Source organism: Oryzias melastigma, linkage group LG4 (genome assembly GCF_002922805.2).
Source record: "Oryzias melastigma strain HK-1 linkage group LG4, ASM292280v2, whole genome shotgun sequence".
NCBI classification, from domain to species: Eukaryota; Metazoa; Chordata; class Actinopteri; order Beloniformes; family Adrianichthyidae; genus Oryzias; species Oryzias melastigma.
Window position 1 is genome coordinate 16,156,233 of NC_050515.1, and position 12,967 is coordinate 16,169,199.

The window sequence follows — 12,967 nt, forward strand, 5'->3', positions numbered from 1 at the left end:
ACTTATTTAACAATAAAATTCTGTTCCTTTCTGTATAAACATAAAATAAATCCTACTATTACTGTACATTTAGAACTGTGACTCAGCATCACAGTGCCACCTAACGGGCAAAATAAAATGTGCCAACAATGTAAAATCATGTGAAAACACAGAACAAAAAAGTCACCAAAACCATAAAAAATTACAAACCTTGTTTCCTCATCAACCAGGTGCTATAGAATATGCCAAAATGTCATCCTTATAACTTTAACTTTGTTTTTTAACTGTTTTGGCAGACACCGCTGGAGATGGAGAACCAGTCAGGGTCTCGACCGTTGACACGAACACAGCTCTGAGCATTGCTGTAAAGCAGTTTGAAGAGGGTGGTTATCTTCGGAGGGCGTGTAGGATACTCCACAGGTTCAGTCCGAGTAACTCTGTAGGGACGGCGCAGAGTTGTGTCTCGCGCCGCTGATTGATGATATTCAGCGTCTTCTCCGAGATCCATGGCTCTTTGGATGGCATTTGTGAGCCCCTGAGGACCTTCTGGGGTGACTGAAGGACACTTTCTTTGAAAGTCTGCCAGTGGCTTCTTTGGTCCAGAGCCAGGGCGCCGAAGGTGCGGTAGATGGAATGGCTGAAGTCTGTGGCCATGTTGGGGTTTCTGAGGACAGGGGAATTGAAGCGAGGTCGAGTCTTGGTGTTCTGGTTGGCTCAGAGCTTTAGACTAAGCTGAGCCACCAGAAAGCGGTGGTCTGTGTTGCCAAGCTCGGCTCCACTGTACACTCGGCAGTTGGTGACAAACGACTTCCAGCGTCGAGAAATCAGGATGTGGTCCAGCGCTTTCCTTATTCTGCTGCCTGGGCTGTACCATGTCCACTGGTGGATTCATTTCCGTGGAAACCACGTGTCAGCAACACAGAAGCTGTTGTAATGGCAGAACAAGAGAGGGCGGTTTCCGTTATCGTTTGTGTCTCTGTCAGCAAAGATGGTGCCGACAGGTGTGCCAGGTGACTTTTTGCTGCTAGAAAGGGTGGCGTTGGCATCTGTCAGTACGATAACATGTGGTGGAGCTTGGCCGGCAGCCTGGTACAGTTGGTCATAGAATTCATCCTTCTACTCATCATCAGCAACTTCCGTGGGGGCGTAGGTGACATTGACCGACATCTTGCCGTGTTGGTGGAGGAAGCGAACAGATAGCAATCTGTCGTTCATAGGAGTCCAGCTGATAAGAAATTTACGGAGGGCATTTGGGATGGCAAGTGCCACGCCATAAAGGCCCGTCCGCTTTTCCGGGCCGCTGTAGATGTAACAGTGGTCTCCAGCTGTCATTTCACTACTTCCTTGCCATCTAACTTCACAGAGCCTGGCTACTGTGATGTTATAATGGTAGAGCTCTCGGGATAGCAGGGTGGCAGCTCCCGGTCGAAGAAGGGTTTGGATGTTCCAGGAGGCGATACGCGTCCTGATACCAAGGTTGATTCATACTCGTTGGTCGGGGGCAGGCTACGGTCTGTTACCATGTTAGGCAGTCCGACTTCTCTTCCTGATCACTTTCGTAACAAAGTGGGTTCTCCTGGGTGGGTTGTTAGCTCTTCGCAGGATAGTCGGTTGGTGGGCCTGCCACATCACAGTGCACTGACTTGCTGGGGTCTTGGTCTGGAGACCGTCCTGCCAAGGGTGACCCTGCCAGGAGAAAGCTCCAGGCAGTATTGCTCTCCAGGATCACTGGAACACACAAGCCCTCTCGTCACATCAAGGCCAAGACCCACAGAGGGCCTGAACCTGATGGTGGACACAAAATAGGTTATGCTTTCAAGCTTAAGAAGGAGTCCTCCTGAGGCTGGATTATGGGACTCCTAAGGCAGCTGACTGATACTGGCCGTCTGAGCCAACTGCGGCCCGGGCTGTTGTGGAGGCAAAAACTCTGTCCTGAAATGAATTTGGTGAACAGCAATGTGGTGTCCCTCCTTCTCATTGAATAGGGGGTCAGCTCTATTATCTATAGCATGGACAGTCAACTCCAGGTCTTGAGAGCTCTATTTCTGCATGTTTTCCAACATACCCTGCTCTGGCATGTTTTAATTGGCTAGACACACATGAACCAGGCAATCAGTCATGAGTAGGACTTGGATATCTGGAAATCATGTAGACACAGCGGCCTTCAAGGCCTGGAGTTACCCAATCTTGCTCTATGACATTGTGACAAACTATTGTCACAGGTTGTAGGACAACGTTAATCATTTCATTTTTGAGTGTATATTTATTTACCGGAACACCATCATTACTGCTAACCCCATCACAGGCAAGCTGGAGATTTCATGGGAGTTTACTCAACCAGTCCATGTGTGTTTTTAGGATTTGGAGAAGGCTTTAAACTGTGTCCTCCATGATATCCTATGGCTAGTACTGTGTAAGTAATGGTCCAGACAGCCTTACGAGGGCTGTCAGGTATCTGTGTGGCTGAAAAAGGAGCTTGGTTTGCATGGCCAGCAGTAAGTCGAACCTGTTCCCCAGGAAAGTTGGTCTCTGGGAGGGCTGGTTCCATTTATAATATATACAGAATTTCTAGGTGCCGCCAGGGGCTGGTGGGGGTCTGGTTTTGAAACCACAAGAATTCCTCTTTGCAGAAAGTAAGTAGTAAAGTAGTAAGGTAGTACCAAAGTAAGCAGCTGGGTATCATATGACAGAAGCCACAGTCACTCTTGGAGTGTCAATTTGGATTTTTTTCTTTTGGATTTTTTTTTCTTTCACAAAAAAAGGAAAAAAATGAAAGAAACGAGAAAAAAATTGACCCTCAAGTTGAGACCAGACAGTGCTTTCTTTTGATGTTTGGATTGTATTTGCTGGCGCATCGGACAGTTGCTTCAATGCTCTGGATCTTTCTTTTAAGGAGTTTAATCGGGGCCAATATTATTTGAAACTTAAAAAAACTCAATTGAAAAAATGATTGGTGTTTGGCCAATGTTATTTTTGTAGGAGGCTGACCCCACTGCAGGGCAGCTCCAGAGGATTCTCCGCCGTATGATGTTTCGCTGTGTTGTCTCTCAGGAAACGTCCAGCACCAGATGAGACTGTATCCCTGTCAGCTGCAGACATGCACTCCGCTTTGATGTCAGAGGAAGATCTCTCATCCTCATTTGCGTGTTTTCCTGCAGTCATGTGACTTCAGCTACCTGCCCGCCTGCTTTGGTAAATTTGTAGACAATGTCCTGACATTCAGTTCAAACTCACCACTGAACTCTTTTGTCAAGGTGTTTTAGTTAATCTTTTTTTGAGATATTAAAAAATCATTTGTTTGTCTTTAAATGTAAAATATATTCATTATTTTAAGCAAAATGCATTACATATGTCTAATTTTGTTTAAATTATTTTTCTTTCAGTGGTTTTTGGCTGCTCAGCACCACAGAAAAGAGAAAACAAAAATGAATAAATAAATAGAACAAAAATAAATAGGAGTTTTTCCTTTCCCGGGAGGGAGGGTCTAAGGGCAGGGATAACCAGTTTATTTAGTCTGTATAGTCTTTTGCTATTTTTCATATTTTAAGCCTAATTTTCTGTATCTGTAAAATTACCGGCATGAAGCCCAAATGAGGCAAATTTTCTTTGTGATTTTGGGCTATATAAAGAAAACTGAATTGAATTGAATCCATGTGATGTCAAAATGGATTAACCATGTGTGGATGGATGGATGCAAACTTAGATCTGTCTCACAGTTGTATAGAACAGGAATCTTCTGATATGCCAATTTGTTGAGTCTGATCATCACTGGACCCACTTTACTCTTAAATAAAGTTTAAAAATGATTTTTTTTTTGGAAACTTAAGTCGATAATAAAGGTTAAAAAAGACAACTTAGACACTTAAAGGTTGCAGAGTTTTTATAAATTTAATATATCAATATATAGAGATATTTATCAACAACTTGATTTCATAGAAACGTGTGAGACCATTTTGGCATACAGTACAGATATTCCATGTAAGTACAGAAGTTGCTAAGTCTTTTTTTTAACACCTCCCCCTTTAGTACCCTACGCCACCCCACCCCCCCTTCCCCTCCCCCTCACAGACACACAACACAGAGAAACAGAAAGTGTAAAAGTATACAGGAGCACAAAACAAGGCACCAATAAATTAAAAACACCCCCCCCCCCTCTCTCTCTCTTGAAAAACAGCCAGAAAATTAAATGCAACAGAATTACAGAGCGGGCGCTAGAGTCCGCTGAGATGTTAAGCTAAACTCAAAAAGATCGGTACAAACAGGAGAAAAAAAAAGTAAAAACACTTTGGCAGATTATTAATTTTAGTTACAATCAAGTAGTAAAGAAACCCAGTGCTCTCGTGTACAAATAAATTCATATATAGTCTACACTCCTTTTTACCCACAACTGTATGTACATTTTGTTTTTTTTACAGAAACATTTAAAACATTATCAAAAAAGTTTTTTTTGCGGTATGAAAACGTATTATTTACAAGATTTGAAAACCATTGGACTGTTCTCATCAGCCCCCCCACCCCCCACCCCCTGTTCTCCTTCCCCACCAAGAGCATCATCTCTTTACACAGTGCAGAAGGCTTCTTGAAAAGTCATGTGCAACAAACAGCGTAAAAAATGCCTGTCGTGTGGCTGAGGAATGGACACGAACACAAGTTTTGCAAAAATATGTGACATTGTTTCAAAGTGACAAATAAACGTTTGTGGCGTTTTACTGCAAAAAGTTGCCGGATCCACAAAAACGTCTTCCTTCATCTTGCATCAGCTGCAGGGCGACTGAACATCGAGCAGGTCGAACTGTGGGAGGAGCTAGTACGACTCACATGCAGTTTGACAGTTCAAAACATGGTTACAAAGGAAATAAAAAAGACCAATGAGAACCAGAGGAGAGCTAAATGTCACCCAAGCAGAGTCTGGGACAGTTTACGGAAAGTGTCGCTGGAGGGCGAAGCTCCTTCTTTGCAATCGTTCTACTGGTTCTCTTGAGGAAGTGCCCCCCCCCCTCAGGTCTGAGAGGTTTTCTTTGTTTCTGTGATGTTGAAGGGATTTCCTCCAGCACTCTGTTCATCCAGTGTGTCTGTCTACAAAGAAAACTGAGAGCCCTTGCTGAAGAAAGGATGGCTTAGATGAAGAGATGGGAGGGGCAGCTAAATGTGGACAGTCTTGTCAAAAAAAACTAAAATTTAGGGAAAAAATGACAAGCAATGAAATATTGAAAAGCTCAGTGCTGGTAGTACAAGAGATGCAGGGCGATGTGAGCGGAGTTAGTGGTTAGAGTCACGGCAGAGAAGCATTAGGAGGGCAGAGAGGAAGAACAGCTGACGCAAGGAGCACAAAATCAGGAAGCCTGCAGTAAAATATAAAAGATGTTATGTTAAAAGTAAAAAAGGTTCCCCATATAGGAAGCTTAAATTATTTATACACCAAGGAGAATGCAACAAACATCTAGGATCCTCTAGATTTTTTTAGTTTTTCACTAAAATATCAAGTTTTACAACATGAACGCTTGGGTGAGAAGTGTTTTTTATTATTATTAAAATCATTATTATTATTATTAAATGGATTATTTTATTAACAAAAAAAAAACTGACAGACTCTATTAATTAACATTTAACCTAAAAAAATAATGTTGGTTTTCTAATTTGATGATCTTGATTATTTCCAAAAGGTGCTAAAGACCCACTCCAATGAAAATCGTGTTGTTCTCATAGCATTTTTCTCAATATGGAGGACATGCATAAAATAATTTAAATTTAAAACTACATTTTTGAGTATTTCTGTACTCAAATCATGCTGAATCATGAGTAGAAAATAATCCCGAACACATGTCCAAGAAAACTGTTTTTTTGGCCAAAAAAACAGCATTAATAATGCCTGATTTCCACTAAGTGATACGGTACAATCTGGTATTTTCAGTGTTTCCATTTTAAAATGGATCAATGAAGTCAGACTGAATCGTACCATTTTTTGGCCCCTGTTGGTTTCGGATCCATAGAAAAGTGGGAGCATGAAGCTAGCATTGAAACTGGTCATTATGACACAAGAAAGCACCACAAAAGTGCCTCTATTCCTCTTCTCTGCTCATTTTCTCTCAAACAACATTAAATGTTTTGTTTACATGAAGAACCAAAAACCAAGCAGGAAAAAAAACCTCCATTGTTATAGTAGTTACCTTCACCCCACATGCTAAACCGGACCTTACTGTACTGTACCGCTCAGTGGAAACGAGTTTTAAAAAAATCTACTTTTATAAAAGTAGAAAATTTAACTTTTAAAATAGACCAAAAGATGATTGGAGTGGGACTGTATGAAGATTAAGTAGAAGGTGCTAATTAGCACGTCAAGTTTCTCAAATATAAGACTATGTCATCAACATAGAGCAGAACTAGATCTCCCATTTCTAATAAATAACTAAAACAAGTAGTGCTAACAAAACTCTAAAAGTGCTGGAAATGACTTCTGCTGTTTTGGTGTCAACGATTTTCCAAAGCAGCTAATAGTGGATACAAGACTGAAAATATCTCTAATGAACACACATCTACAGTAGTATTCCAATACCTGAATAAGTCAACACAAAGATACAAAACCAACCTTCACATCGCGTCAGCAAAAAAAAAAATAAATAAAAAAAGAAAGTGCAGTCCTTTAATTGATCCTTATTACTGGAGGCTGCTTCCAGACCACAACAAAGCCTGCCTCCGAGCGCGGGTTAGAGCCCAAATGGTCCCTGTAAATACAAAACGACAGCGCAGCGGGGATGTGGGGGAGCAGGAGGTCACCTCGTGGCCTCTGCTACCACGACAATTACTGCCTTCTAAGTAACGCCAGCCGAGTCTGGACTCCAGGCGGTGTCCTTCAGCGGAGACGGCGCCTCTGGAGGAGAGCGCAAAGTGGGCCGACCAATCTGTCTTCACGTTGTCGCAATAACAACTTTCCCACAATGTCACGCTCAGGCACCTAAATAAATAAGCAATTTATTGCCAGCCCGCAGCATGGAATTAGACTGGAGGCGTTGGAGGGAAAGTGTGTGTAGGGGGGGTGCAGAGCCAAGTCAACTCAAGGGTCAACACGGATTTTTTTTCTTTTATCCAGATGAGACACCTGTCTTCTAGCTTCTTTTCATCTCTTTCATCTCTAATAGACACAATCCTGTAAGTATCAAACCAATTCCTCATTCCCAGTGTGAGTAAGGTCTCAGAATTAGTCTATTCGATGGAGTTCCTGTGCAAATATGCAACACTGGAGGAAACATTGAGGCTGTTCTGTCATCTTTAGCATCTTAGTCTGACTCATGAACGATTAAGAAGCCCATCTGATCATCTTTAGGATAGATGTAGCTGCAAATGACCCAACAGTCCGGCCTCCGTCCGCATCCTGATCTCCTATGTCAGAGTAGAAACAGCAATGTTAACCAACAGCTGTGGAGTAGGAAGACTGTCGATTTATTCTGTTTTGGACAAACAGAGCTGAACACTGTTCCGCAAGAGTGGAAGACTCGTGAAAATCAGTTGAACCTACGCTCAAACGCCGCTTTGTACCTTGCATATTTCATGCGATGTAAGTGCTTGGGGGGGGCGTCAAAAAAACCAACAACGGAGGTTTGTTAATGACAACTCCGTTTGCAGCGTCCTCGAGCCAAAACACGAAGAGTTATTACGATTTTCAGTGGGGCATAAACCCCATCCGAGCTGGAAGCATATCGGAATCGAGTCCACACTTCCTCCCCTGCTTTGAAATCAAACCAGCGCTGGGCTCAGTCGACCCTGGAGAATTACTCATCTGCTCGAACCAAACAGCGCCACTCAAACGCACGACGGACCCTCAGTGACAGCAGAGAAGAGCGCTTCCCTCCGAATGTGAGGTTTTTTTTCTGCATCATCTCACCCGGTTACGCTTTCATGCAGAGAAACTCGAAGCCTGTGAAGCCGGGGCAACGAGGCCACTAATGTGTGCACTGTGCAAGTGCTAACGATGATATCTGTCAATCATGTCAAATTGAGAGAGGAGCTATCGATTCGGAGCATAAATACTTTAGGTAGAGTTTAAGCTCCCCTCTGGCAGCTGTTTTAAACCCATCAATATTTATGTCACTCTCTGAGAGAGGGGGAAAGGGAAAGGCTTCTGTTCAGCAGCACCTGTACTGCCTTCTACATCTTCACTGAAGTTTCATTTTATCCACAAATTCTTATTTTTAACACACTTAGCTGCTATTTCAACACATTCTCACTCCAAACTCATCACAGATTGATGTTTGGTTAAGGACCTCTCCGCGTCACTTTTTGACGATTTGGGTGTCCTCAGCTCATCGTTTTTTTGATGTGCTGGTTGATCCCATTAAATCAGATTCCCAACCGGAACAGTCCAATACCGGGACGCGGAGTGCACCGGTATCCTAACCCAGTCCCTGCACACTATGAGCCCGGTACTTGGATAGGGTACAAGGACCGCACCAGTACCCTAATGCTGTACTGGTATACAGCGACGCGGGGCGCACCACTACCCTAACCCAGTAACGGTACCCTAACCTGGTACCGGTTCATGCCCAGTAAAGGTTTAGGGTACCGGCACTGGTACTGGGACTGCACCGGTACCCTAGCCCAGTACCAGTACCCTAACCTAGTACCAGTATATGGGGACACAGGGCGCACTGGTACCCTAACCCGGTACTGGTTTGTGCCCAGTACTGGGTTAGGGTACCGGTGCGTTCAGAGTCCCTGTAGAAAGAAACCCAGTGCTGGTACTGGGTTAGGTTACCGGTACTGGGTCAGGTTACCGGTGCGGTCCATGTCCCTGTATACGGGGACGTGGGGTGCACTGGTAACTCAAAGCATATTGTGCTGTCTCGGGTCCGGTACTGCGTCTGAGGCAACGTTAGGGTACCGGGTTTGGGTAGTGGTACCGGATGTTTCCTGAAGGTTGCGGACCCTTAATTAAACTAACAGCCAGCACGTCAAAAACCAGTTGGGGACACCCACAATGTCAAAAAGTGGTGAAGAGGCGTCCTTATCCTTATCATTTAGGCTTTCCACTTTTTTTATTCTCGTGACTAAATTTAGCTTCACAGTATGTCGGGGCACAGCTGAAGGCCTGAAAAAGGACGAAGGCTTCTATTTTTTCCAAAAGAAGAAGGTGTGTCTTTAAACAAACCTGCTGTGTTCTGAAAAAGTACAAACTGACTGAATAAATACTAAAAAAACAGAATTTGAACTCCCACCCCCACAGCAGCCTTTCCATTCAGTCAAATGAGGTTAGTGCGACCGATCATCAAGCAGGACTGAACACACCACTACAGTTAAGAAAAGGTGGAAGAAGGACAGCAGTAGAGGATAGTAATCTAGTACTAATGGTAGTAGTAGTAGTAATAATTGCTAGTAATGGTAATCAGAACTAAGGGAATTCCCATGATGCCATCTCTGCTCCTGAAATGTGGAGGCAGAGCGAGGACTCGCCTCCTCTGTGTCATACTGGCCTCTGTGTACAGGTGTGGAGGCGGTGGCGGGAAGACGGGCCAGGTAGGAAAGGGGGAGGGGGAGATTGTAAAAATCCTGCCCCTCCCCCCACATCAGGGGTACCCATCGTCCTCCAGACTGAGTGCCACGCGCTGCAAACAGCAGATAAAAACACGGTTACCTCAAGGGAGAGGGGAGGGAATCGAGCGCAGAGGACAGACGCAGACCCCCCCCCTCCCAAGAAGACAAATGCTTTCTTTTTGCTCTGTTTAGGGTGTCCCTCCTCTCCATGACCTTCCGTCGATGTCTCTCTTCAGCTCCCTCCCTGGCTGCTCCTTCATTGGGGTGAGGTCGTGCAGGTTGCTTACCGCTGCAGATATGTGACCCCAAAAAAATGCTATTTTAAGCTACCAGTGACCCCCACCCCCCCGAAGTCTATAGAATGACAAAAGTGTTAAAGAGCAAAGGTAGAATGTGGAAAACACGAGGAAAAAACACAGTCTCTTTCCTGGTCGTTCCTTCGACCTTGAATCTTAATCGAGCACCTGCTTCATGTGTGTGTGTGTGCTTTTAGCCTGTCATTGTGCCAGCGATACCCACAATTCTTTGCCTTTCTCCCACCCTCCTCTCACTATTCAGTCCCACAAAGGAATCCAAGCTACCATGCCAACCGATCAAAGACTCCCTCCTCCCTTTGATAAACCCTTGTAATTTTTTTTTTTTTACACATTTCCAGGGATTTTAGTGCATTTTGATACATGCAGGTTCAAATTGACGTGAAAAATTAAAAAGAAAGTCAGTTAACAGTCATGGTTTCTGCGGCTAATAGAAAAACAGGGAAATTGTAAATGTGGTTTGTCCTTCCACCTGATTTGTGCTTCCTGGTTGTGCTTTAGTGACAGTTGTCTCAGGTGAAGACAGGAGTTACTATGGGGTGTAGAACTCAATCTCACAAGGGGCCAAAATCTAAAACACACCTTAGGTCGCGGGCCGAACAGGATAAACATTTATTGAATACACTAAAAGTAATTTTTTGAAACTGCAACTTTTATACATAATTATGAACTAAATATATAGCATTGTGATAATGCTAGTGTTAATGCTGTAAGCTGAATTTGGAAGCTGAAGATGCTGAAATTGATAGCTGGAAATGCTGAAGTTAATAGCCAGCTGAAATATTAGCTAAATGCCAAATTAGTTAACAAAAAAAGCTTAGGTTAGCCAAAGCAGCTAGTATGTAGCTGAAAAAATAGATAAACTACAAAACTGAAAAAAAGCATAAATTAGCTGAAACACCTGGTGTGTACCGGTAAATATTAGCATGACTTCTAAACAGCCCAAAAAACCTAAAAAGAAAAGCTGAAAAAGGCCAAAATAGCTAGCATGTAGCTAAAATATTAGCTAAACTCCAAAATAGCCTAAAAAAACCTTAGTAAATGCCAAAATATTCCAAAAAGCTTGCAGAATGCCAATTTTTAAAACTTTAAAACTGTAACTTTTTTAACATAATTATGAATAATAAAAAGGCAGGAACATTATACCAGAATTGATCAACTAAAACCTTAAATGACTTCCAATATTTCACTCTCCATAAAAATATATTTTGTCAAAATTATACAAGTTAGAAATAAGTGCAAGATAACATCGGGCCATCAATAACAAAAAAATTAAATTATCTGGAGGACCGGATATAATTACCCGGTGGGCCAGATCCGGCCCGCGGGGCAAAACTTTGACACACATGATTGAGAGGGTAGCCAAACCCTAAATCAACTTTTTTAGTCTGATGACCTCTATAAATGGGGCTCTAAAAGTCCTGTCTGTTGGTCAAATTTTTGACAAATTAAAATAAACATGTTTAATTCTTGAAAATATAGTCACTGTTGGTGTGCTGCCCCCTACAGGTTAAGTAAAGGTATTACAGTTAACTTTTATGATTGGTCAAACCATTGAAGCCCCACGTCATGATCTGCAGCTCCCGTAATGGTAGCAGTCCTGCCCCCAAGCCCCACCTCTCTGACTGGATATTCAAATTTCAGCTGTGGGTGGAGTCTGCCTCCAACTTCCCTGTTTGGTTACCCTTTAAGCCTGTTTAGATCAAGCAAGAAAACAATTCCTCCCAATGCTTATCTGGTGACTGAATGAATGGATCGGATGTTTTTTTTCTTTCAAGAACTCAATGTACAGGTAGATGGGATGGTGGTGACCGATGCGTGTATGGCTGCTGAATGATGTTGGTGGTTGCTCTCAGTGATTGCTGTAAGACAGATATGTGAGCGAGTGGAAGTGTACGTGTGCGAGCCCGTTTCTATCCTCTCCACCAGGCCAAACTTGTGCATCCTCCCATCATTTTTCTCTTCCTGCTGCTCCTCTTACTTGCCACTGGAAAGCATAGGGGCCCCCGAGTACCAGTGCGAGTTGCTGTCTGACATGCCGCCCCCCAGAGGGAGCGCCAGGAACGGCTGACTGTGGCTGCCACTCACGGGCGGGTAGACGTGCCCGATGGACTCGCTGTGGCGGCCGATGTGGATCTCGTCGTCGTCGTCCTCCGTGGTTTTGCGGTAGACGGGGTTGTCGAAGTTCATGCTCTTGGTGTTCTTGCGCCGCCAGTTCCGCCACACCAGGTACCCGCCGGTGCAGAGTAATCCAATGACCACTGTGGCAAGGATAGGGACTGCATGTGTTTAACACACACAACAACACACGGCGGGAGCGTTAACACAGCCCAGGGGACACGGAGCGGCGCTTTAAGCACTCAAACAAACACAACCAACACAGTTCCTCATATTGCCGGAAGACTCATTATTTTCAAAATAGTTGATAATAAGTGAAGATCTTGAATAAAACAGGAGGACAATGGAATGCAGAAGTGATCAACTCTTAACATTTTTTTGGGAAAATCTTAATAAAACCCAAAAATAATGAGCCTTCACCCCCAGTAAAAACACACAAAACTCTCCTTAATATTCATGAATGACCAAACACAGAAACTTACATGCACATTTTCTTTTACCACTTCATTAACAATTATGAAAATGAATAAATATGTCAACTCATAAAAACTAAAATTTGAATAAATCGATAAATTCTCTGCAGTCTATATATTTTTTTTAATGAATCCCTGAAAGGTCTCTCAGCTGTCATCAGTGTTTCATCCCAGTGCTCCATTTGGGCTGTGATTTATAATTTTGCACTCAACTGAAAAAATGAATAGTATTTACAAATACAAATAGAGGAAAGGAGAAAAAAATAAATCAACTAAGTCTTTTGTGTGAGCAATATTGCATCTTCATCTCTCAACAATAGAGATCCCAGCACAGCTACGCTGGAAAACCCGTCTTTGTGCTCAATGGTTCAAAAATCTTTTGTTTCATTTTGAGCGTTTCCCTCCGTTAGAGAGCTCGACTTCCCCTAAATACTGATAATCGTTGCTGAGCTGCTTCTCCTAGTGGAGCTGTGGGTGGCGTGTTTCTGGATGTGAGAGCAGAACCGAGCTGCAGAAGCCCAGCCCTTGTGGGCCTCCAATTACAATTACTGGATTTAT

General features: G+C 43.3%; 1 protein-coding gene across 1 annotated transcript in view; it reads right to left on the reverse strand.

The window, feature by feature from the left end:
- Window positions 1–3,846: 3,846 nt before the first annotated feature.
- lrp8 (low density lipoprotein receptor-related protein 8, apolipoprotein e receptor) overlaps window positions 3,847–12,967 on the reverse strand; it is a 183,001-nt gene continuing 173,880 nt past the window's right edge. The window contains exons 18-19 of the mRNA XM_024278627.2: window positions 11,907–12,079; window positions 3,847–9,575 (exon numbers count right to left, since the gene is read on the reverse strand). Coding sequence (XP_024134395.1) covers window positions 9,537–9,575; window positions 11,907–12,079 — 212 coding nt within the window. The 3' untranslated portion in view covers window positions 3,847–9,536. The remainder of the gene's footprint in view (window positions 9,576–11,906; window positions 12,080–12,967) is intronic.